At 53.6% G+C, this 24775-nt stretch overlaps 1 protein-coding gene across 2 annotated transcripts in view; it reads right to left on the bottom strand.

Moving 5' to 3' along the window:
- The window catches only part of FNDC1 (fibronectin type III domain containing 1), a 67236-nt gene extending 43150 nt beyond the window's left edge, over window positions 1-24086 (bottom strand). Inside the window, exons 1-4 of one of the 2 annotated variants that reach the window (XM_079780393.1) lie at window positions 23794-24086; window positions 5208-5402; window positions 2891-2977; window positions 2375-2443 (exon numbers count right to left, since the gene is read on the bottom strand). In XM_079780393.1, the coding sequence (XP_079636519.1) occupies window positions 2375-2443; window positions 2891-2977; window positions 5208-5402; window positions 23794-23902 (460 nt within the window). In that variant the 5' untranslated portion in view covers window positions 23903-24086. The remainder of the gene's footprint in view (window positions 1-2374; window positions 2444-2890; window positions 2978-5207; window positions 5403-23793) is intronic. The other variant, XM_079780394.1, reaches the window with a different exon arrangement.
- Between the last annotated feature and the right edge of the window lie 689 nt (window positions 24087-24775).

Here is a 24775-nt window from a genome sequence, read left to right on the forward strand (position 1 = left end):
GACAGTTCCGTCAAGTGCCGTGTCAAGACTGAGATCATGGAATGGGCCCTGAGGAAGGGCCCAGAATACCAAAACCACAGGTCTGGACACTTGGATCAGGACTCCATCTGGACACCCCTGTGAGGGAACCCGCACCCCCACTCAGAGCTCCAGCCATCCAGCGCTTGAGCGTGGCTGTACCGGGGTCACACTCGGAGCCCTGCCGGACCCCCACTGCACGGGCAGGCCGCCACTGCCACTGTACCCCCTTCTGCACCGCGGACACCACCCGGGGCCAGGACTCGGCGCGCAGACCTGACTGTGTAAACGAGTCCTCTTCACGGCCCAGCCAGCCTGGAGGAGTTCCAGTCCGCAGGGGCAGTCAGCGCCGCTCCTCAACCAGGCCCCAGTGACCAGAGGCACGAATTAGGGTCTCAGGTGCATGAGAGCAGCACTCAGTGGCGGACAACCTGGCCTGCCCGGACCACCCCAGCATCAGCAGCTGACCTACAGGTGACCCTGACCTCCGACACGGCCCTGGCCCACACACACTTGCCCGGCCGGGGCACACGTAGAGGAAGCAGCCTCCGACGCCTTTCCACTAAACACGTATTGAGCGCGTGCCAGGTGCGTGTTCCCGGCCCGGGAGGCGGAGATGAGTAAATCTAAGAGACCGGCCTTTGAGGGGCTCACCATCCAGGCCATGAACAAGAAACTGAGTTTTGCTCTCCAAATTGCATACGTAATAAAACTTAAAATTGCACAAGGAAATAATGCCACAGACAATATTCATTCCCTATTGGCCGAATACCTTAATTAAACTGCTCTGTGAAGAGAGGACACTGTCTGATTGGTAATTTGGTTCTCGGCGGCCCCATGATCTGGCCCCAGTATTAGCTGAGGATGCCCTGAGGCAGCGGTATTGAAACTGCATATGATCCCAATGAGCCTAAAACTTCCCAGGGAAGAGCTGGGTGAAGGCTGCGTCCTTGGCTGTGGGAAGCAGTCGGGCCTCCTGGCCCCGCCTCCCAGTGCCTGTCTCTGTGCGTAACAGGTTAGCTCAGATCCAGGGACAGGAGAAAGCTAAGGCAACCTCAGAAGAGAAGTCTGCAGGGAGGTCAATAATAGGATCCAGAACCTGAAAGGACCTGGACACCTCTTTCCTGGGGACAAAACAAAGGGGTGTGGATTTGCATCTCGAAGGGAGCTGTGTGCGTCTTTGTGAATGTTTACTTGTGTGTCTTCAGGGGTAGAAACCTCTGGAATACACTTCCTGTCCCGTTTTACACACGGCCTCGGTGTGCCACCTTCTGACTGTCTCACTGCCCGTGTCTTCCAAGCTGTGCTCCTCGCCTTCCGCTCATCTCTCCTAAGCCTCGCCCTCATGTACCCTCTCTCCTCCAACTCGCACTCCCGCGTGCCTCCTAAAGCCAGGTCTGCCTCGGACTTCTCTCCTCCAGCGTTCACTCCCTCCTCAGCAGCGCTACAGGCCTCTCCAGCACAGCGCCCCACGCTCACCTGACATCCGGCATATTTGAAGAACATATCACCCCTCCTCCGAAGCCAGTTTCCTTTTCTAATGTTTTATTCCTCCCTCCTTTTCCACATAAAAAGACTTTGAATGCTGCCCACACACACCAAATCTTAACTGAGAAGCAGATTCGAGTCATTGGTTCTAATATACTCACCTTCCTCTCAATAGCGTAAGATTGATGTATTTAAATACATGGTTTATGAAAATAAAACAGCTCCTCTCCCTGTTGCCTCGAGACAGTAGCCAACATACTCGAAAATAACTGCAGGCATTTTGCATCATTTTGCATCATTAATTAAATATATTCAAGGAACACACAGAAATGTCAACACTTCTCTCAACAAATAAAACCACGTGATTAGACAACACCAACATCCAAATGATAAAACATACATATACAAATATGGAGCAGAGATGGAAGGCAGGTCATCTAGCATATCACCAACTAGCCCATGGTTTTAAGAAAAGAAGGACTTGCTGCAGCGGATTAGCCAATAAAAGCCACCGTTTGGTGGGTCCCATCTCCTCATGCCATCCACAGGTCACAGAGCTGCAAACATGCCCATCAGGCCAGGACTGCCATCTCCGCCACCACATTTGCCTGTTAATAGCACAGGGTACCCCAGATGTAGACACAGACACCTCCCCACACCAGGACATGAGGGAACAGTGAGAAATGAGCGACACTGGCTGCAGGCTGGTCCATTGGGTGCACGGCAGATTGACCAACACTGTGGCGTGTGTGTTAGTTCAGCGATGGGGACTGGATGAAGGTTTGTGAGCACATGTGTGTGACAGAAGCACAACCCTCTTGCGAGATGGTGCTTCAGTGAAGACATGAACCGGATGAGCAAATAGTACCTGTGACGGTTTCATTAAATGGTCCTGGACCCTTAATGGGGAAACCATCAATCTGGATCCATTCACCTCCTAAATTAGGAAAATGCAACCTGATAGTTAGAAACGAGGACCAGAGAAGCTTCCACATTTCAGAGCATCCCTAACTGTTCACAGCATCCCTAACATTGCTCTAAGTGGCCTTTTCAACAGCTTGAAAGGGATCACCTCGGGCCATTATAGTGACAGCACCTAAGCTCTATGGACAACACATCCTTTTAGTCTTTTGCACATGACTTATTCTAGTGAGCACTCAAAAGTTTAGGACAAAACACTAACAACCTACATTAACTGACTATGAAAGAAGGGATAAATCTCTCCTAGTTTTTAGTCTGTCAGCTTGTTCTATAAATCTAAAAATACTGTTGTTCAGGAACTCTTTAATGATTCTAAACTTGTATTGACATGAAGAAGCAGGGAGGGACGTTACTCCCAATCTTAGTAACAGAAATACAGCCTCCAATTCTAGGTGAGACTTACCAGGCAGGCTTTCCGCTCTGTACACGGGCCGGCTCACTCCACTGTCGTTTTCTGCAGTAACCAGCACAAAGTACACTACCCCCGGCTCTGAAACACACGGTTTGGATCAAGCCCCGTTTCAAATCTCCAAGAACGACAGCTTGATTCGCTGTCTTCCTTATACCAGTTACAACCAAATATAAATATTTGAATTTAGTGACAAGTCTAACTATAGCTTTCTCTCTTTATTTTTAGCCAAAATACTAACATTCCTCCCATGCAACTGAAACATACCTGACCAGAGAACACAACATTTATTTATTACAAAATACATGGCATGTGAATTAAACCTGGATTTGTGAACAGTCAACAAAAAAGCTTTTAAGCCTTTTAATGTGACATTAATGTAGGAAGTAGGAACACACTGCCCACTAAATCCATGTTTCAACCGACCGTGTCCGTAACTACAAACAACATTTCCTCATGAAAGCCCCAAATGGAAATCTTCAAAAATAATTAGAAAATGTCAACATAACTCATAAAATTTAGCACCTGGGGAATCTTCACTGCAATCAATAAAGCTTCGTGAAATATGTTCCTTCTCACAATTAAACAGTCCCCTTGCTGTGTCTGCATGTGGTCTTTGACTCTTTCAACAAATACCTAGGAAAAAATATTTCCTGGAATCTTGGAAATGCTAATCTCGAAATAATTGGGCTTCACTTTCTGACTTGGATCTAGGGGTCAAGGTCAAATGGCAGTGGTGTCTTTGGCTGAGCTGCTGGAGGTGTTGGGCTGCGGAAGAGAACCAAGACACCAAGTTAGGACATGAGTGTGCCCTGAACTCGCCACCTTGAAAGAAAACTCTAGTGCTGCTGGTTTTCCTCAATATGAGTTACTGTCTGAAGAAAGGTAAGTGGAAGAGCCAGCCCCTTGAAGAGATGGAAGCTGGCAGGCATTCGAGGGGATGGATGTTGGAGAGGTTTGAGTTAGTTCTATCAAAGGCCATCCTGGTATGTGCCTTCCTCAGAGTGAGGAGCATTCCCCTAAGGGCTTCAGTTCTCCAGCCAGAGCCCCAGGATACAGCCGCAAGGCCACACTGTTGGGGACACCTGCTGTGTCGGGACTGGTATGGCTTCTTTCTGACATGGCAGGGTCTGGTGGCATTTAGGGTTTGGCACGACTTGTCGGACTGACTGGGAAATGCTTCAGGTTCGAACTGAATGTGAAATTATGCTCTGCCAGGCACTTTCTTCGTCCTGAGCTTATTTGTATTTCAAAGAAATTTAATACACGTCTCTGCTTCCGTTGAGTTAACTCATCGGAGTTGCTTGGGAGACACTGCTGCTCAGTGAGCTCTGAGTCTCTCCATTTGCATGTTTTCCTTCTCGGCGGCAGCCATAACAACCCAAGCTTTGAGCAAGCAAATGTGAGCCTGCACTTGCCTTTGGTCCAGTAGACCCTCCCCTTAACCCACAGCTGGACTCTGTGGGGCCGGAGGGATGTGGGAGAGATTCAGAGGAATGTATGGAACCAGGAGGAAGGAATCTGACCTCCTGCCTCCCTTCTGTGCACCTCCTGCCCCGATGCCCAGAAAGCCTAATGCCGTAGCTCAGAGCGGAGAAGGAACGTGTGGCAGGCTGTGGGCAGGAAACTGGGGAGCACTGTTCACTCCGATTCTCTGAAGGAAGGCGGCAAAACGCTAATGTGGCTCGGGGACAGCTGCATGTCACAGCTGCTGACTTCCTCAGGGTGCATCTTGGGGATGGGCCATGAGGTGGCTGAGAGTAAATGGAGTTGCAGGCCCCTGGGACCAAAAGGGCCGAAGACAGAGACCCCCAGGAGGCAACCCAAAGCTCACGTTCAAACCCGTCTGCACCTGCACTTGCACAACGTATCTGGGCAAAATTTAAAATGCTCCAAGCTTCCAGAATGAATTGCACGGGGAGAAATTTAACACCTTTGAACAGATGTGGCTAAGCGCACACGCCTTTACCGGGACGTGTCACCGGAGAAATCCCTGATTGTAAAATGGCTCATAACTGAGAAATCTCCTGATCAGTTGTCCAGTAGTCAAGTGTCCACGAGACAAAAAAGCACATTCAGAAAACTAAGAATTGTTTCCGGCCTCAATGGGGAGAGAGGCCCAGGAACACTAGAGCTCAAGTGTAGGGCGGGAAGGCCCACGGCAGGAAGAAGGCCGCTACGCAACAGATTCATGCGCTTGGCTTCCCGTTCCCAAGGAGCCTCGTGAGCCTGGCCACACCCTGGCTCCCAGGCACCGGGAACAAGGTGCTCCGTTAGCTCTGACTGGGAACAAGACCGGAGGGTCACTTACCCACATCCTCAATGAGGAAGGACTGCGTCTCCGCATTCACCTTGATGTACTTAAGGCTTTTCAGTGACTTCCCGTAGGCAATGTTGTAATGCTCCACGGGCCTACTGGTGGCATCTTTGGGTGGGTCCCACGTGACTTTCAGGCCCTTTTTAGTGGACAGCAGTTTCACGTGCCTTGGCTTCAGTGGGTGGTCAGCTATGCAAACAGCGCAACTATCAACTGACGGGAATGGCAGGCGGGGGAAAGGAACTTTTCCCAATGTTCTCTGAATTGTTAGCAAGACAGCGAATGGCTTTTACTCTGATCCTTTAGACTTTAAGCGCGGGCATGTTTGGACATTGTTACAGTATGACAGCAACGCAAACATACCAAACCCACAAGCTTTGAAGTGTTTTTGGATGACTGTGGGTGGTAAGTTTAAACCAGAGTGAAACAAACCGAAATCAACCCTAGGCCTTCTCCGCTGGCTTATGTTGCCGGGCTGGTGCGAGAATACCGAATTGGTCATTTGACCGCTTCCCCAGAGGCATTCAGATATTCAGTGACTCCTTATAGCTAATAAGTATGTTGCATGGGGCCGGGACACAGCCTTTGCAGCGCCTCTGAGGAGAATGACAGGAGCGCTCCTGACCGGGAAGCGTGTGCACCGCGTCTGACTGAGGCCGCGGAAGCACCGGTTTCTGCGAACAACGAGCCAGAGGCGCCGCCTGAGGAGGTAGGCACGCCTCTGGTTTTATCTGCAGGGAGCTAACTTAAGTGTTTCCTGTTTTGTCACAGAAGAAAACCAAGTTAGTAACAAGGACATTACATTTTTATCTTCAATTGTGAGGTTCTAAAAAAATTTTTTTCTTAATTTTTAAAAATTAGCCAAAATGAAACACAGTATGTAAGTGATGTTGCAATGCCACATAACATAAATAGATGGTAAAAATTCACACAACAGTCAAATTTGGGGCGAACCGGGATCTGAAACTGATTATTCAATGATGCAAGGCATTGTCGGGGTGGAGAGGGAGTATAAAAAAAGAAAGAAAGCCAGAACCCGTTAAACCTAGTAACATTAAGGAAAATGAATGTGGACACTCGTGGAGGGAGAAAGGGGAGGGAGGGTGTTGGTGATGACACACAGGGTGGTTAGTACGGGGTTTGATTCTGCACGGACGTCCCGCCCAGGGCACCTACGGCTGATGCGATGCCCGTCGGGTACCCTTCCCACAACTGCCGGCCCCTCTGGAGTAAAGCATGTGGGAACGGAGAGCACTCCTGCGGCCTCCCTGCAGGGAAACTCAAGGAATGAAAAAGAATGAAAGAAAAAAGTTATGGAAATGATTTCAAAGCATCGGAGACAGAAAGTGCCACGTTGGAGCCGAAAGCGCGGGTGGAACCCACGTGCGGTCCCCCCAGCCTCAGCAGGAGCTCCTGGGGCCGCGATGGGGGAGGGGCGGGCGGTGGGAGAGGCTCGGGGGAGGAAACCACCTGTCGGGAAGGGTGAGGGAGACCAGGGGGACAGCAGCAGGGTTTCTGGGCACAGCAGGTGAGCGCTCACTGTTTCTGGGCACGGCAGGTGAGCGCTCACGGCTGCTCTCCATTCGCTCTCGCGGACCTTCCCGGCCCATGAGGACCTGCAGGGTTTTCTCTGCCGGAGAACAGGGGTGCCCCCTCTTCGGGTCCCTGTGTCTCCCCTGAGGCTCCCTAAGAACTCCACCTCCTCTGCCCCTGTCGCCTACCTTGTTCTAGTTGCCACCAATCCCTGTTTCCCGAGACAGCAGACATCGCTCCAGGATTCCCATCTCCACACCAAAGACAGCTGTGACAAAGCAAGTCTCCGAAACCACAGAGCGACTCTCCCAGGGGAGGAAACGAGTGAATGCGCGAGCAACGCTTTCCTGACGGTTCAGCTTCCAATCTCCCGAAGAAGCTGTGGCCCACACTCTGCAGTGAGGGGGGACCCCCCTCCCCCACGTTTTCCACGGGGCAAGTGTGATCCAATCCGCGCACAGCGGCCTGGGCCTGAGAACCATCTACTCTTATCACTGACACCGGAACAGACACCCTGTAAATACTAGGGCACTCAGGGTTCTCCCCGCAATGCTTTGCATCTCTCCTGGGACACGACACAGAATAACTTCTAACTCACCCGAGAACCCACGCTGTCATGGCTACATGAGCCCTGCGTCAGGAGACGCAACATCTCACCCGTTGCAGTGAGATGGACACAGGAGGAGGGCAAGGAGCAGACACGCTGCCAAAGCCTGATGCCTGTCAGTTCATTCTGCTTTCCCCCCCCCCCCCCGCGCCCCCGGCTCCCGCCCCATCTCCATGTGTGTCCACAAATGAGTTTGTTTGTTCTCCTGTTTTTATTTTTTTATGTTTTTTAATCCTCACCCGAGGATACTTTTTCCATTATTTTTTTTTAGAGAGACTGGAGGGGAGGGAGAAAGGAGGAAGAGATAGAGAAACATCGATGTGAGAGAGATACATCGACTGGTTGCCTCCCACATGCACCCCGACTGGGCCAGGGATGGAGCCCACAACCAAGGTACTTGCCCTTGACAAGAATCAGTCCTTGGGCCGACGCTCTAACTACTGAGCAACCGGCCAAGGCTGTTCTCTGGCCAGTGATCAAGTGCCATCAAGCAACATCTCAATTCAGTATGTGGCTGCGCCAGCATTCAAACATATTTTTAAAAAGCCAGATGGTGTAAAACTAAGTACGTAAAAATGGGCGCGTGAAAGACAGGAAAAGGGGTCTTCCTGAGTGCCTCCCGCCTAACCTTACATTGCAGGAGGTGCTCACAGCACAGCAACTGCGAGGAGCTGTTGGTCCCTCGGGCTGCAGGTGAGGAGCGCAGGGCCTGCAGCAGGGAGGTGAGCGCTACCACGAGCCACACGCTGCACCAGGCAGGAGCCGAGGCCAACGCTGCTTTGCCCAGCTCCCACAGCTCACAGTCCTCCCGACTCTGTCCCTGCTCATAAAGGACCAGTGACCACACTCCCTGAATATGAATTAATCTAGGAAGCCACTGCTCTCCTAGAGCCAACTGGGAAACCCATGGCTGTGTGAGCCATTTCCTCCACCGTCTACCCCAGCTTCCCACGCCACTCTCCTCTCCGGGGGGCACTCCTGCCCCCACCCCTAGTCGCCTCCCCTGTGCTGGTGTCCTCACCCCTCCTCTCTGGAATACATGGAGTACGTGACTCGTGCCCTCTCGGGTATCTGCGTCCTTACAGCAAAACCTCAGCACGAGGCATGTCTTCCCAACATAAGCATTTGAGGCCTTACACAGGGACCCAGTGAAGGCTGATTTTGAACACAGAGGCCTTTGGGAGACCCTGAAATCATACCTTCGGGGCAACCTTGGGGTCAGTCTCCTTATAAGTTCTGAATGTAGGTTCTCTGAGGTCCTTAGGCCAATAAAGCCCCACACCTCCTCTCGCCATAACCCCAACACCCACAGATGGGGCCAAGTGAAAAGACACTGCAGTGACTTGTGTAGGAGGTGTTTGCATTCCCCGGCTTCCCAGTGACTTTGATATTTAAGTTGGATATCATGATTGATGCTTCCTAGTGACCGTCATCGTTGCCATACGCAGAGAGGACTGGACGAGAAGAGGAAGGGCCAATGTGCATGAACTTGGATTCCGAAAGCTAATTCTTGGGGCTAGAAGCATGACAATACGTTCTACTCACAGTCATACTGTGTAGGCCTCGTGACCTCATCCCCTAAATGTGAAGTGAAGGCATAAGGAGATGAAGTTGGTTTCAGGGGCTGCGGGCTGCGGGCTGGGTTCTGTGTTACAGGATCCACACTCTGGGAGCTAAAGGTGAACTATGACAACGTGGTTCCTTACTATGCTCACGTGTGCTCAGAAACTTACAACAGACCACCCTCTCTGCTGGACAAACGAAGCCCATGACCTTCTGAACAGTGTTCAGCATTCTCATCCTTCTTAACGGGTATAATCTGCAAAGCTCTGTTCCCATGAACAGCCGCTCTACAGATAAAAAGGACAAACCCGAAGTCAGTGCCCCAGGAATGAAAGGCCCAAGAGAGATCACTGGTTCCTCACAGAGCCCACATGGCAGGTTAGGGCCCTGGCAAGCGGTGTTTTCACCCCCACGGGATGGAAAGTGAGGAAATGAGCTTCAGCTGCAGCAAAGGGATTTGGGGTGAAGTAAAAAGAATTTCCTGTCCGTGTCCTTCCCCGCCTCTCCCCACCCAAGGCTGTCTTTGACGGGGACAAGTGCTGAGGTGCTCCAGACAGAAGGAGGAAACCACTGGGTCTGCTGTGGCTCGGGCCATTTCATCCCATGACAGAGGCGTTGCCATGCTTCATACAAGTGACCTTTATCCACATTCAACAATATTTTGCCAGGTGCCGAGTGGCAAGATGATATTCTGGTGACCTTTCTGATACCTGGCAACTGCCACGCGAGACGGCTGCATGCCATGGCTCCCAGGAGGCCTCTGCCTGTCTGTTGGGGAACGGGACATGAGGGTGCAGCCAGCGCCTGGTTTTCACTCTGACCCAGCTCCACACTCCAGGTCTTATCCACGCGGGCCACTTCGGTTCAAGGTTGAAGTGTGGGGCTGCGTCTACGCCAGGATGGAAACCAAGCTTCCAGTGGCTCTGCAACATCTGTGCCCAGAGTCCTCAGCTGCTGCAGAGCGGCCTCAAGGGTCCCCCAAGGCTGACAGCCTCTCAGAAGCCTGAGTCCAGAGCTAGGTCCCCAGCGCCAGCCTGGCCTGACCAATATCTTCATGGCCCATGCGTCATGGTAGACAGGGGCACATACCTCACCTGCCCCTCCCTCATCTTTACACTCTGGCATCTCTCTTGGCAACCAGTATGCCCACATATCTGGTACTCACGTAAAATGCCGATGGATTCAAGGAAAAAATGTTAGGAGGATTTAGACAGATGAGGTCAATGGAGGGTCTCCAACCCAAACACCTCCAAGGACCAGAAAGATCAAGCTGATGAGTGAAGACATATCAAGGCATGTACACTCCATCGAGAGGCATGATCTCGTTGACAAATACCTCATTGAGGGGACGGACTGAGGGATGAGGACAGGTGGACGTTTCCTAATATCCCTGCAGGCTGTGCCCTCACACCACTGGGCATGACTGTCAACCTGAGGTCATGTCGTGGCTTCCCTTCAGAGCGAGGACCAGGACCACCTGCCTCTCCTTCCGGGGCCTCCCCAGTACTAAGCACTGACCCGCCAAGTATCTTCCTGAGTGGGGGTTCCCCTCCCCGCCCCCCAGTTTCAAAAATGAGAAAGACTCATTCTTTAGCCAACTCCAAAGCCAAGTTGACATCTAGGCAGAAAATCCATTCCTGGCCTGTCCCATTCCAATCCCAAATTTTGCCCAGCTCATGCCGTCCACAACAGCCCACCAGAGTTTCAGCAAGGAGTTGAAATCACAGCACAGAGAAATCCAATAATACAATAGCAGCCACAGAGCAACGTCCTAATTTCAACAGAAGTCCCTCCCATGACAGAATTCCCAGGTATATTTCAAGTCCGAGGGTGAAGCCTACTCGGTCTTAAGGCTTCATTTCAATCTAAAGAAATTAACGTCCACATTTCTTTCCTCTCAAATGGATTCTGTTTCTCCTCAGCCAGAGAAGACCCATTGAACTGCCCAGATGGGGTCTGGGTTCTCTCAGCAAACCCGGTCTCCACCACCTTTGCCTGGACTTGGTGTTGAAGCTTCAGGATGGCCTGGAGTAAAATAACTGACTCCATAGCCTCCCACTCGCCTAAATTCTTACAGCCCGAGATGCTAGAGTCTCTGTGAGGCAGCGACTCCAACATGTGCTGTGTGCAGGACACATCCTAGCATCGTCTACCAGCAAAGCCCTGGTTCGAGGCATCCCCGGGGCCCACTCAACCCCTGCACTTTCCAGCACGCAGCTCCAAAGCCAAGAAACTCTGGGATTTAGATTAGTTCAGCTTGGGTTTTTGCCACTCAAAGTCAGACCCTAACGGACAAAGAGGCTATTAATCAAGATCTTCTATGAAAGTCGAAAATAACATTTTGAAGCAACCCCGGCAGCCAATACGTTTGGTCCCAAAAGGCTGCCAGTGCCGACACACCCAAAGAACCGAAGGCACGAGCCAGCCCAGCGGGGCCGGCTGCCATTCCCAGCCGAGCGCCCGGGCAGCCCACCCAGGCTCCCATCGCTCGGGAGCAGGAAAAGCCAGCCTCGGTTAAGAAGAAAACCCCCGAAGGAATGTTAAGGGCTTTTGAAATAAGCTAGACCCTTAAAACCCCAAAAATTCAAAAATCATTTAAGTATTCCAAGGATTGCTCTTTAATGCAACCAACCCTCGTGTTTATGTAAGTCTCCCTGCTTCATCTTTGTTTGAAATTCTAGTTTTACTTTCCACTGGAAACCGCCAAATACTTCCCAGACCCTGAAATGAAGAAAACACAAATCTCAGTGAGACCGTGAGTGTTCGACCAAAAATCCAGTCAGTCGGCCAGGAAAGGTCGGGATGTGCTAACATCGCAGGACAGCTCCGGGACCGGCACCCACGTGACCTTCCACTTTGAGACGGGTTCCGAGAGAGGTGGGAAAATCCAGCTATTGTCCATAAGACACCAGGCAGCTCAGGAGGAGTCCAAAATGTAGGGGCAGCCAGAAGGTTGGCAACATGTGGGCAAGACACTGAAATGACTGCGATTTAAATAATTTTTCAAATGGATGTTGGGATCGTATTTGCCAAATAATTATGACCCTTCGCTAAAAAAAAAAAAGGAAAGAAAGAACAGAAAGTAGAGGTTGTTTTGCAACCTGGTGGAAGGGCCTGATCCCAGTGAAATGTACAGCTCTGAGCTGGGGGGCTGCTTTTCCACCTGGAGGGCTGCTCGGGGAGACGCGGGCTGGACTGAGATAATGCCTCCGCGGGCCTTTCTCAGCATGCCTGGGGCTCAGGGAAAGTTTTCCGCAGTTGGCGTGGCTCTCTCGGGGTAACAGAATAAAGAATGAAAGCAAAATCCAGGTCTTTGGAGGCTTTAAACTTAAAAACCACTCCAGGGAGCTGAAAGAGCTTTGCAAACAGGACCTGTGACCCCACCACGGGAGGCCCCACAGCACGGTCCTCCCATCAGAGATAAACACCAAGGCCAGCAGCTGGCCTGGTCCCCTGAGGAGCCGGGGCGCAGGGCTCTCCAGACTTTACCCCTAGTCCACAGTCCTCAAAACCCAATCCATCGCCCCGTGTCACGGTGACTGACTGGATTCTACCCCCATGCCCCGTGTGCTGTCCTGTTTACCTGGTGAGGGGGTAAGCCAGTGCAGTGAGAACCTAGAAGATTCCAATGCCCCAGGCTGCTGGGTGTGGCTGGGTACCAGTCCCTCACTGCCCTCAGCGCTTCCTGCTGAACAGAGCTGCCAGCTGTGCCCTGCCCACCTCTGCCATGGCCTCCTCGAAACCTGAGTTCCGTGGTTGTTTCCCACCCTCAGACCTTCTCCAGTATTTTGATAACAAAGCATCATTTATTCTCACTAAAAGGCCAAATTAGCATGCATACATGCCAATGTGATTATAAGGGCGCTAGATGGCCACTGAATACAATGGTGATCACATCTTTCCCCACCAGCTCAAAGAAGCCAAATGGTAGAGCCATCAAAATCTCCCAGTCGTTAAGTGCAGCTTGTCTGAATCCATTTCTATTCTCGCCAGACTGCCAGTGCCGCCGCCACCCTCCTCGGTCTCTGTGAGTGTCTCCACCTTGAAGAGTCTCAGGGGGCCACGCATCACAGAAAGAGGTGGGCCTCGCACTTGGCTTCAGTAAACTGATCTCCCTGGTGCTGCTCACAAGCTGGCCCTGCCCAAGGCCCCCAGGCACCCCTGGAGGCACGTGGGAACCTCCCAAGGAAAGAGCCTGATGGAGCCCAGGCAGCACTCTCCCCTTCTCCTCAGGAATTGGCCCCAACCTCCCACCCAAGGCGCCCTCGACGCAGCCGCCATCCTGTGATGCTGGTAAACAAAGGCTGTGGTTCAAATGCCATACTGTTACCTGAAGGGTAATGGCTCCTTATGGACAACGTTTGCTCAGAATGTTCTAGATTCTAGGTTATTTGTATTTGGGGAAAACAGGTGAAGAGAGAAAGTCCAAATATTTGTTAATATAGTTTACCTCACATTTTTCCCCTTCATTATCTTTTCTATCTCCACCCTCCCCCTAACATGGGAAAGAGCCACAAAGCAGAAAAACACAAACATGGAAAATAAAATGAAGCAGCAAGAAATTCTGGTTCAAAATAACAGTGGAAAAACTGAAATCAAATTCTCAGGTCCAAAGGTTACTCTAAAAACGAATCTGCCTTCCCCCTCAAGATGTTTTCTGAGACAATTAAAGTTAAGTTTTTTATTGGTCTCTTTAGTCAAGTTTACCAACTGATTTATGACAGTTTAGCAGCTTGCTTTGAATTCAGACACTGCCCTGGTAGACACTGTGGATGGGTACCCCAGAGCCATCCCCAGCTTCTTCTTCTTCCCTTGCCTTCTTCTACAAGAAGCACCCTCCGCATCCCTTGCAGCTAGGGGTGGCCATGTGATCAATTCCAGCCAATGAAACCTCTGAGGAAGTGACTGCTGCTGCCACTACCAGGAAAGCATGATAAAGGGGTCAGGATCTGCTGTCATGTGCTTTTGGCCTTTTCTCTCTTCCTCCTTTCCCCGCTCTGGGATGTCAGCATGATACCTGGAGGTGCAGCAGCCATCTTGGAACATGAAGTGACGAGTCTGAGAGGGATGATCTGGCCTGGGATGCAGGAGTGGGAAAATGGGAAGGTCCGGAGTCCCTGACAGCCTCTGCTCCCCGGCTTACTGGTGAGTGAGAGAAGCCATCCCCTGACCTGTTCGGCCACCGTTATTAAGACATTGTGTTCTCAGCAGCTCCGCCCATTGCCACCTGGTGTCACCATCTTTGAATCCATAAAATCGAGTCACCGCTCTTCTTGATTTCTAAGTGCAAGCTGCTTTGTTTTAACTTGAATTTCTTTCTGCGTGCTGTTTCTAAGGGGTTTGGTTTTGACAATGTCAGTGCTTTCCTTGTTGCGATGCCATGGACTTGAGTAAGTGCATCTGTCCAGAGAAGGATGCGGCCAGAAATTAGAGCGAGTTTCACCAGCAGAGCTGGCGGGACCTCCTCATTAGGATTTAAGGTTTTTAAGCTCTTGGCCATTTTATCCAGGACCCAATGTAAGCGAAAGCTACTGTTCCAGAGGAAAAACAAGGATGTTTCCCATGTAAGTCATGAGCTTCCCAAATGGTTTAGGGCAGTGGTCGGCAAACTCATTAGTCAACAGAGCCAAATATCAACAGTACAACGATTGAAATTTCTTTTGAGAGCCAAATTTTTTAAACTTAAACTTCTTCTAATGCCACTTCTTCAAAATAGACTCGCCCAGGCCGTGGTATTTTGTGGAAGAGCCACACTCAAGGGGCCAAAGAGCTGCATGTGGCTCGCGAGCCGCAGTTTGCCGACCACGGGTTTAGGGGAAATGAAATTGGAGGAACTCCACAGATATATTTATTTATAACGACGATGAGGAAACAAGGGCCCCTGGAGAGAAGATGCCTTTGGTGGGCAGGGAATGACGCGCTGCTGTTGAGCGTCAGAGACCTGCACACAGAAGCCGGTCGGTCCTTCCCAGGTTTTGTGGGATCATTTGCACATTCTCCAAATTCAACTCGCAGCTGAGCAATCGTTTCTTCAAGAACTACCATTGCCTTCTGGTCCGGCTTACACTCAGCCTGCTTATAAACTGCTTGACATGCCCGCCAAAAAAAACTCCCGAAAAATTCATTCCTTTTCCCAAAATGTGAAAGTCATTGTCTAACTATGTTAAACGCTTGGGCATTACTGTCGTTAAAATCACCACTCATCCTCCCCAGAAAGCTCCCTGAGAAACAGCCTTAGACAACAGGCCAAACCAGTGTTGTGGCGAGGTAGGTATGAAACAGTGAACGAAGCAGACGTGGCCAGAAGCCACAGGCAGATGCTCAGTTGCCCGTCCATCAGAAAGGAATAGGAGGAGATGGGGGCGGGGCAGAAAGTGGCATTTAAAGCAGCAGGGCCAGGGCATCTGCCAGCGGAGGCAGCTTCCCCCGCGTAAGAAGTCAGAGGGTCAGGCCTCTGTGGGAGAACGAGGCTGCTCCTCGCACCTGCTACAAGTCTCAGCTGGAGGAGAAAATCTGTGTGAAAGAAAGGCAGAAATGTTACTGAAAAGGGAAAAAAAGGCATCGGTTAGTCAACATCCAAGTGCGCCCTCCAGGCAAAGCCCTCAGACAAATGACCTTGGAACTCTGTGTCCCTGTGTGAAGCCTCCAGGGCTGAGCACTGGCCACACTCGCCACCGTGATGCCATTATCCGGCCACGTGGGTCCCAGTGTCTTTATTAAGTGTGTGTGGCCTGTGCTCCCAGCGGGGCAGTGGGTCGCCCACAGCAGCTCCGAGTGGATGGCCATCGCTCACATTATGGATGAAGGCTCTCGCCAGGCCTGAGCTGCGGACGGGCCCGCGGGATGTGCGTGGGACTCTGGGACTTGGGCTGACAGTGCGGCCCACGTAGTCCCACCCTCCCCAGCGCCGGGAGCCGTGTGAATCCCTTCACCCACGCACGGGGAGCATGCTGGCTGGCATTCCACCTGTGATGGGTGAATTGTGCCCCCCCCCCCCCCCCCCCGCAAAGGACATGCTGCCAGGATCTGGGGATGGGTTTTTTAAGGTGTCATCAAGTTAAGATGACCTTGATTAGGGTTGGCCTTAATCCACCAGGACCAGAGCTCTTAAAGAAGACATGGGCGCCAAAACCGGTTTGGCTCAATGGATAGAGCGTCGGCCTGCGGACTGAAAGGTCCCAGGTTCGATTCTGGTCAAGGGCATGTACCTTGGTTGCGAGCACATCCCCGGTAGGGGGTGTGCAGGAGGCAGCTGGTCGATGTTTCTCTCTCATCGATGTTTCTGGCTTTCTATCCCTCTCCCTTCCTCTCTGTAAAAAAAATCAATAAAATATATTTTTTTAAAAAAAGAAGAAGACACTGGGAGAGCCGGTGGGAGGCACGCGGGATCGCTGCGTGATTTCTTACAATTGCATGTGAATCTTCAACTATCTCATAAACTTTTAAAACCATTTTTAAAACAGCCTTCTATAGCTATGGGGACGTTAAAGGCGCTGGCCCGTGTGCCCGGCAGAAAGGACTGCACCACGGCGGGCGCCTGATAATGGCCACGTCAAGCTTCCTTGAAACTGAGCCCCAGTGAACGCAGTAAGCCCGGGGCTCACAGGGCCCCGCGGCCCTTGCCTGGCCCGGTGGGGGTCCCTCCTCTCATGCTCCTGGGAGGCCACACCCGACCATTCGGGCCTCGGGCCTCCCTCACCCTGCCCAGCCCCAGGGATGCTGGCCACAGGCGACTGACTGTCCATGGAGTTTCCTCTCCAGACCAGCTTGGCGTCATCTCAGATTCGGAGCCACAGACACACACTCTGGTCACACTGTTTGCTGCGATGCTGACTAGTTCCAGCCTCAGGGCTGGCGCTCGGGCACCCACTGCCCACCCTTCTTCCAAGAGCAGCACAGCCTCGTCCCCGTCCTAACCAGCCCCCCGTCCGCGACGAAATGGCTTCTGAACCCTGAGAGGAGTTGATGCTTAGCGGGCCGTCAGAGCGGAGCGTCACTCTCCAGCTGTAAACACCTGCATCCATTCTACCCACTGCTTTCCCCTCTGAGCCAGTGCCTTAGCACGTGGGGTTTTAGCAACTCCTACAGCTACACAGCTCTTCCCCTTACAAACCATGTGGAATTCTGTCCACAGGCCCCCTGGACTAACTGCTCAGCTCTCTTTAACTGTACAGTCTGCCCATGTGCCCACCTCGAGTGCATGGCACTCCCAGCACCCTGGAACCCGCTCCAAATGGGGCCTTTCTAGAACACATGAGCCATTTCAGATAGGGCTGAAGGACCTTCCTGAGCTGGTGGTTGCTGACCCTCCAACCCTGAATGCCACTGTAACCCCAGGGCCACCTTGCCGGGGCCACCCCCAACACTCCTGTTTCCTCAAACATGTCACGCAGCTTCTGGCTTCTGTGCCTTCCCACAGGCAACATGGTTGTTCCTCCCCCTGAAAACCCTTCCTTGCCTTCCGCTCTAACTAATGCCCAGCCGCTGTCAAGACCCAGCTCCGGACAGGAGACCCAGGAGGGAATGTGAGTCTCCATGCAGCTCTCGGGGGTTTTGCTAGTTATAAACCTGCCTTGGGATTTCCATCACTCCCCCAGATACAAAAAGAATCCACGGAGGGTGGAGGGGGGATACGTCATGAGACCGATTAATCAAAACTCACTCAAAACTGTCATTCCTGCCCTGGTCCCTCCTCCGACCACCAGCGGCTGCAGCTTTGGCAGGAACCTGCTGACCAGCGTGAGGTTTAGGCTTCGAATTCTTTCTCACCAATGGTCAGCGGGAAATGAATAACAAGTGGCAACCTTGAAAAAAAGACAGACACCAGGGGAAAACCAAAGCAGATAACTGAATGTTTGACCTAATTCTCCTAAATGTAGCAAGCCACAGCTCCTGGGGTCAGCGGGCAGTGGGAAGGCCGCCGGAAGGCCAGGAGCGCCCTCTGAGGGCCGAGGGGCGCAAGCGCCGCCTTGCCTGAGCCGAGAAGACAGGAGCTAGGACAAAATGTGGTAGAAAATCTGTCTTCCACATGATGTCACCTACCACGGAGTGGCACAAAAATGCCACATTCAAAACTTCTAAATTTTAACCCTCTGCACCATACTGGGGAATGTTTCTTAGTAATAACACAACTCCCCAGATTTGAATTAATTCATATTCCTTGTAACTAAAACAAGGATAACTTCTAAAAGGAAAAGAGAATGTTTGCTCATATGCATAATCAATACCTCCCTGGTTCCACGTGCTCTAGCACATGTCTACTAAATTAGTAAAAGAAAGAAGGAAGCAACATGCCTCCCAGCCCCAGCCACCCAGTCCTCCCCTGAGGCACCCACGCTCCGTTTCTGGTGTATCCTAACATAAATATTCTTATTAACAAGTAAGTACTTGTACACATATGTTATTTTATCACCTACATTTGTATACCTTTAAATACCCCCTCTACATTTTCTAACTAAAATAAAAGCTCCTGATGAGAGGTTTAATTGTCGCTCAAGAAATCTCCAATTTGCCCAAGGAACAGTGAAAAGAAGTCTGCTCCCCAACCAGCACAGCGTGATGGGTTTCCCCTTGAAACCCTGCCACAGCAGAATAATGGCCCCCAAAGACGGCCTGGCCGCCTCTCTGTAACCTGTGAACATGTGGCCTCCCGGGGCAAAAGGGACTTCGCGGGTGTGGTTAAATTAAAGGTCTGGAGACGGGGAGATTGGCCCTGGGTCCAATGTAATCCCAAGGGTCCTTGTATGCGGAAGAGCAGACAGGAAGGTGGGAAACCTATGACTATAAGGGGAGTGATTGCCGGCAGGGCTCAGAGTGGGGGCACATGGCACCTCTAGAAGCTGGGGGGTGGGGGGCTGGCTTCTGCCCTGGAGCCTGCAGAAGGAGCACAGCCCGTGCTGTTAGCCCACGAGACCCTTCGAGCTTCTGAGATGATACATTTGTTTGATTTGAAGCCACCAAGTTTGTGGTAATTTGTTGCAACAGCAATAGAAAGTAATGCAACCTGCCACTCCCCTGCCTGTGTTCAGGGAATGAGCCTTTATGACTGAAATAAAGAGATGAATGGTCTTGGGAGGACGTATTGATAATGCTCTGGAACTGTCTTTCCAGGGACATGAATTGTCTCTCTCCAAGCCTGGCACAACCTCTAATTCCACAGTCATGAGCCGTGTGCTCAGCTGATGAGTAAAACAGGCCTTTCACGTGCGTGGGCTCCGGGGCACAGGTACCAGGGAAGGTGTGCTCACCCCTCCTCTGGAAGAGAAGAGAGCAGACGGAGAGCTGGAGGCAGGCTGGCCGCAGGAGAGCCCCTGAGGCCTCCACAGACATCGCTTGGGCTAGTGGAGACTGACTCACCGGCCGGGGCCACGCAGCGGGTGAATGACAGCCCAAGGCTCCAGCCCGGGCGTCCGGCTGCTGAGCCTACTTCCCGCCCACAAACCAGTGGGTATCAAACTCTGTTCTCAGAGCCCTCCTGCTCTTAAACAAAGTCGGACCTTACAGAGGCTGTTCACGTGGGCTTTATCTGCCGATAACTATGGACCGGAAATTAAAACTGGGAAGAGGTTAAACTCTGTGTTGATGTATTTAAAATAGCGATAGTAAACCGTTACATGTTGACATAAAAACACTGTCTTAGGAATGCCCTCGGCGGTCCCGGATCTGTCTCCTGCCTCAACAGTGTTTGGACGGAACAGGCCCAGGGACACCCCTTCTTCCAGCCTCCGGCCACCCTCCGCCGTCTTTCCCAGTCCCCACCTTCGGAACCACCGCAGCCACCCTCAGCCTCTGAGACCAGCCAACACCGTTTTCTGTTTTGTTTGTTTGTTTGTTTGTTTACCTTACTTCTCATTGCTGAACAACCATGAGCTCCCAAATTTGTCAGAATTCTCCCACCGAGGTGGAGGCTGCCGTCAACCGCCTGGCCAGCCTGCCCCCGCGGGCCTCCCACACCCACCTCTCTCTGGGCTTCTATTCCCGCCCCCCCCCCCACCAGGGGGGCTCTCGAGGGCGGGGCCCCTTCTTCCCAGCAAGGGCGCCCAGGTCTCATGAGATGCAAAACGGGGTGGCCGAGTTCTCTTCCAGGACACGCTGACGCCACCCGAGATGAGTGGGCAGAACTCCGGGCGCCATGGAGACAGCCCTGGCCTTGGAGAGGGACCTGACCCAGGCCCTTTGGGAGCTGCAGGCCCTCATCTCTGGGACTTCCTGGAGAACCACTTCCGGGGTGAGGAGGTGAAACTCATCAAGGAGATGGGCGACACCTGAATCCCCTCCACAGGGTGCGGGCCCCCAGGCTGGGCTGGGCGAGGATCTCTTCGAAAGGCTCACCCTCCAGCACGACCAGGAGCCTGTGGAGCCCCGAGGCCTTGGAGGGGCCCCTCTGCATCCCCTAGAGTCTGGCTTTTGCCTGAGCCTCTCCCCGAAACCACTGGCCATTCTTTTAACCACCCTGGAGCCCTCTCCCAGGCATTGGACCAAATGAAACAATAAAGCTTTTTGCAGAAAAGAACAACTATTTTATGAAAAAATAACTGTTTTCTAAACCAAAAAGAAATACTGAGAAGAGATTTTGCATTTTGGCAAATCTCTAATAGAAGACGGCAGGACCTCCTGTCCACTATCCCTCCAGTCTACTGCAGCCTGCTGTTTTGGGGGAAGCATCTGGAAAAAAATCTAGCCTCACAGAGATACGTAGTTGGAAAAGCACTGTAACAGCCTTATGGGTTATTCTGGAAAAATCTATGCTACTACCCCAAAACTCATCAAGTAGAAGTTTCTTCAAGGTTAGTTGCAATGTGGGCTCTGAAACCATATAAAGAAAATGCTTACATTTGGTCACATTAGAAGTCCTTTGGGCTCCTGAGTTTTGGACGGACTGTTCAGACAGGCAGGCTTGGTAACAACTTGGTAACACCAGGTTCGCTTGGTGATGCAGATCAACTACAAGCTGACATGCTTTCTAACAGTATTTCAACGTCACACCCATTGATACCGCCGCGGACCTTGCTAGGAAAGGTGTTAAGTATAAAAAGCTCCTAAATGAGTGATGTTGGAGATGGCAACTCTAATTTCCACCGGAAAGCTCGGATGCTGCCCCTGGCAAGACACCCCAGCAGGTGTGTCCCTGCAGTGCAGGCCCCTGCATTCACTTCTGAGGAGCTGTCTGCGGAGACTCCCGTCAGAAAAGCTGGATGGTCTGCGGTCATTCTTTCTGGTGAGCGTGGTGTTCTTGGGGGCGCAGCTAGGCCGGGTCACAGCTCACACCATCGCCCGGGGCTGGTCCGGGATTCCCACCGAACGCGGTTTCAGCAGAAGCGTTTTGTGTGCCTCTCCTACCTCTTCACACAGAACAGCAAGGGCAGAGATTGGGCCAAATTCACAGTTCTTACTGTTGCACCGAGGACATTCTTAACTGAAACTGGCGTATCTTCCCTCAACTTCAGAGGCTGAACACGCCATGACTACCAGTTCATTGTGGTGCCAACGCCCGGATTCGCGCTAAAGCGCCCCGGTCTTACCCACCAAGCCCGAGCGCCTTCCCGGCAAACGCAGCGGAAAAGGCAGGCGTGTCTTAGCATCACTTTGAAAATAGCTCTGATCTTGCGGGTTCCCTGAAAGGGTCTTTAAGCTTTAAAGAAAAAGTTAAAATCACCCACAGCTCCCCTAAGAAAACCACTACAAATGTATGTGAGTGTGTGTATGTTTTCAGAAAAAGGTCTCCTGGCAAGCACGAGCGTGGCGTGTGTGCGTGTGCGCGTGCGTGTGTGGGGGAGTAGGGGGGGGGTGGTCACTTGCTTGTTTTGTGTTTTAATTGACCACCAAGTTGAAGGGCTTATTTAGACCCTCAGTGCGCCCTGCAAACCGCCTCTATCCTCAGGAAAGTCCCTCAGAGCTGTGGTGTCTGCCACTGTTTACGTGGCTCTGCCTGTTTCATTGGAGGGATTCTGGCCCCAAAGGATTTGGGAGGTGGGGAGCGCCTGACTCCAGCAGCTTGCTGGGCGCAGGCACTGATTCAGCCAGAGAGGGCGGCCGTGGCCAGGCCTTGCTGTCAGACTCAGCATACAGACAGGACGCCTTCCAGAGGAACAGATGAAACACATTACGTGCCCCCTGATCTCTTTCCCAGCCCGCAGCTCGCCACGGGGCTGGCCCGTCTGCTCCTTCCTTCCTTCCTTCCTTCCTTCCTTCCTTCCTTCCTTCCTTCCTTCCTTCCTTCCTTCCTTCCTTCCTTCCTTCCTTCCTTCCTTCCTCCGTGTGAACGCAGGCAACATCTACTTCCGACTGCGCGTGTCCCCCTCTGTCCCTGTCCCGTCTGGGCATCCTTTCACTGCAAACTCCACGTCAACGCACGGGAGAGAGGTGCCAGCCAGGGTTCCAGCCCCAGCATTTCTCACTCAGCCCCGCAGAGCCCCAGGCCAGGGAAGGAGATGCCGGGCGCCCCCACCGCAGACAGACGCACCGGGCGGCGCCCTGGGCAGGTGGCAGCGGAATCTGACAGGCACAGAGCCGGAACCAGCACGAAGCCAGCCTGGCATCGGTTCCATTGCCGTCCGCCTTCTGAAACAAAAACTCTTCCAACACTCAGAAAAGGTTCCTTGAGGAACGAGAAAAAAGCGTGGGTCGTAGGTGGAGACGTCGAAAGGCTTTAGTTTTATTGTTAAACACCGAGCAACACACTCAGCGACGGCTTTCCCAGAGAGGGCTACCAGAGAGGAAAGCAGCAACCACACCTGGGGCTGTCTTTTTTGAGAAAAGTGGCACCTGGCACCCCAGCCCTGGGCGCACACCGGCAGCGAGCACGTGCAGGATGCGCCCTCCGCAAAGAATCAAAAGGCCATGTGACCCCAACCGGCTCCCTTCCCCTGGCAGCCAGAGGGCCACAGGGACACTGAGCAGCCTCCTTTACAAAGGAGCCCGCCTTGGGATCTGAGTTTTCACAACCCCGCTGGGAGGGAGCAGTATGGACCAAAAAAAAAAAAAAAAAAAGCCGACTTCTTGGATTCCTGCAAACGGGTGACTCGAATAAAAGCCGCACGGGCTCCGAGCGTGCAAATGCCCGCACAGGAAGTGGGAACAAGGGCACCAGAGGCGCGGGGATAAAACCAGCACACCCACCGCAAACGCGTCTCCCAGGGAGACGGGCCAGAAAGCGGACAGCACCCCGCTGGCATTTGCGGAAACGCGCTGCTCACATCTCAGTCCCCAAAGAAAACGGCCACCACCCGTCCCCAGCCTCAGCCTTCGGGGAAAGGGTGAGCTTCTCCGGAGCCGACTCGCCCCCTGCCTCTCACCGCGCTCACGACCAGGGTCCCCCCGCAGCTCCTGGGTTCCCGCCAGGCGCCCCGGCACCCACCGCCCGCGGCAGCTCGCGCCTTCCTCCGCGCGCTTCTGGGGCGGCCAGTCCTGCCTCTCCGCCACCAGCGGGCACCCCAGCCTCGGGGCAGGTGGACGGAGGGGAGAGGGTGCCGGGCAAAGGAAAGCACCGCCCGCCCCGCGGCAACTCCAAGAAGTGGCTCTCCCCCCGCTCCACGTTTGCTGACTCTCCCGGGAAGCTGGCTCCAGGCTCCAGGCTCCCGACTCCCGGGCGCGGGAACGTCGGTGTCAGGGATGAAACGGAGGGCCCCTGGCGCCGACGGCGTCCCCGCTCCCTCCTCCTGCGCGGGACTCCGGGTGCCCAGAGCCCGCGTCCCCATCCGCCCCTCCGCGCCCTGGCCCGCGAGCGATGAGGACGCACAGGTTAGTGACACGACACGCAGCCAACACGGAGCGGGGCGGCGGTCCCCAGAGCGACAGGCGGGGGCGGTGTGTGGAGGTGGACAGAGAAGCGGGGAGGAGGCGCGGAGAGCCGGGCAGCCCGGCCCCGGCTGCGCGTACCTGGAGCTCCCGCCGCGGAGACCGCGGGCACCAGCGCCGCCAGGAGCAGCAGCGCCGCCCAGGGCAGCAGGCGCCGCGCGCACGGGGGCGCCCCGGCCTCGAGCGCCATGGGGAGCCCGGGGTGCGCGGCGGGCTGGGCGCGGGGCGGCGGCTGGTCGGTGGGCGCTGGGCCGGAGTCAGAGCTGCGGAGGCGCCACCGTCGGGTCCCGCCGTTCGTGCAGGTTTGTGCGCTCTGCGCTGTGCCCGCCGCGCCCCTGCCCGCGCCGATCGCTCCCCGCCCGCGTCCCGGCCGCCCAGCTCCGCACTGAGGCCGCCCGCCGCCGACCGCGCCTTTTAGTCGCGCGCGGGCGCCCCCTGCCGGCAGCGGGGCGATGGGGCGGCGGGGGTGGCGGGGGCGGCAGCCCGGCTCGAGGTGCTGATAGCCCCGGAATCCCGCTTGGCGTTTCAGAAATTGGGCGATAGCTGTGCGGGACGAAGTGGCCGAGGAGGTTCCGTCCATTGTCTAATCTCTCGTTTTCTGGCTCGGAAATGGTCCGTGGCGTCCAGTTGCTGCCACACCCACAAATGCCCCTTGTCCCCCTAAATAAATACCTCTGGTTTCAACGTTGGGGACAGAGGACAGGGGACAGTCCCCTTCACCTCCATCCGCACGTTGTGGTCTTTCCTTCGGCTCCCCCCTCCCCCTCCCCCCTGCACCTCCCTCCTCGGGCCTCCCCCTCCCCCTGCACCCCCCTCCCCGGGCCTCCCCCCCCCCCCCCCCCGCACCAGGAGAGGGGTTTATTATCCTGAGATACCGCGCCTCCTGCTGCCGCACCAACTGGTCTGAAAGGCAGGTCTCTCTGCGCGAGGAGCCCGGTGCGCGACGCCTGGCCTTGCTTCCTCCAGTTCCTGCTTCGTGAACCCGCCTGGGGTCTCCCTCTTGGGGATCCCACCTGCCGTCGGCCAGCTCCCGCCTCGGAGCCTCGGGCCCTCCGCGTGGATT

Source organism: Cnephaeus nilssonii, assembly GCF_951640355.1.
Source record: "Cnephaeus nilssonii genome assembly, chromosome: 9".
Lineage (NCBI taxonomy): Eukaryota > Metazoa > Chordata > Mammalia > Chiroptera > Vespertilionidae > Cnephaeus > Cnephaeus nilssonii.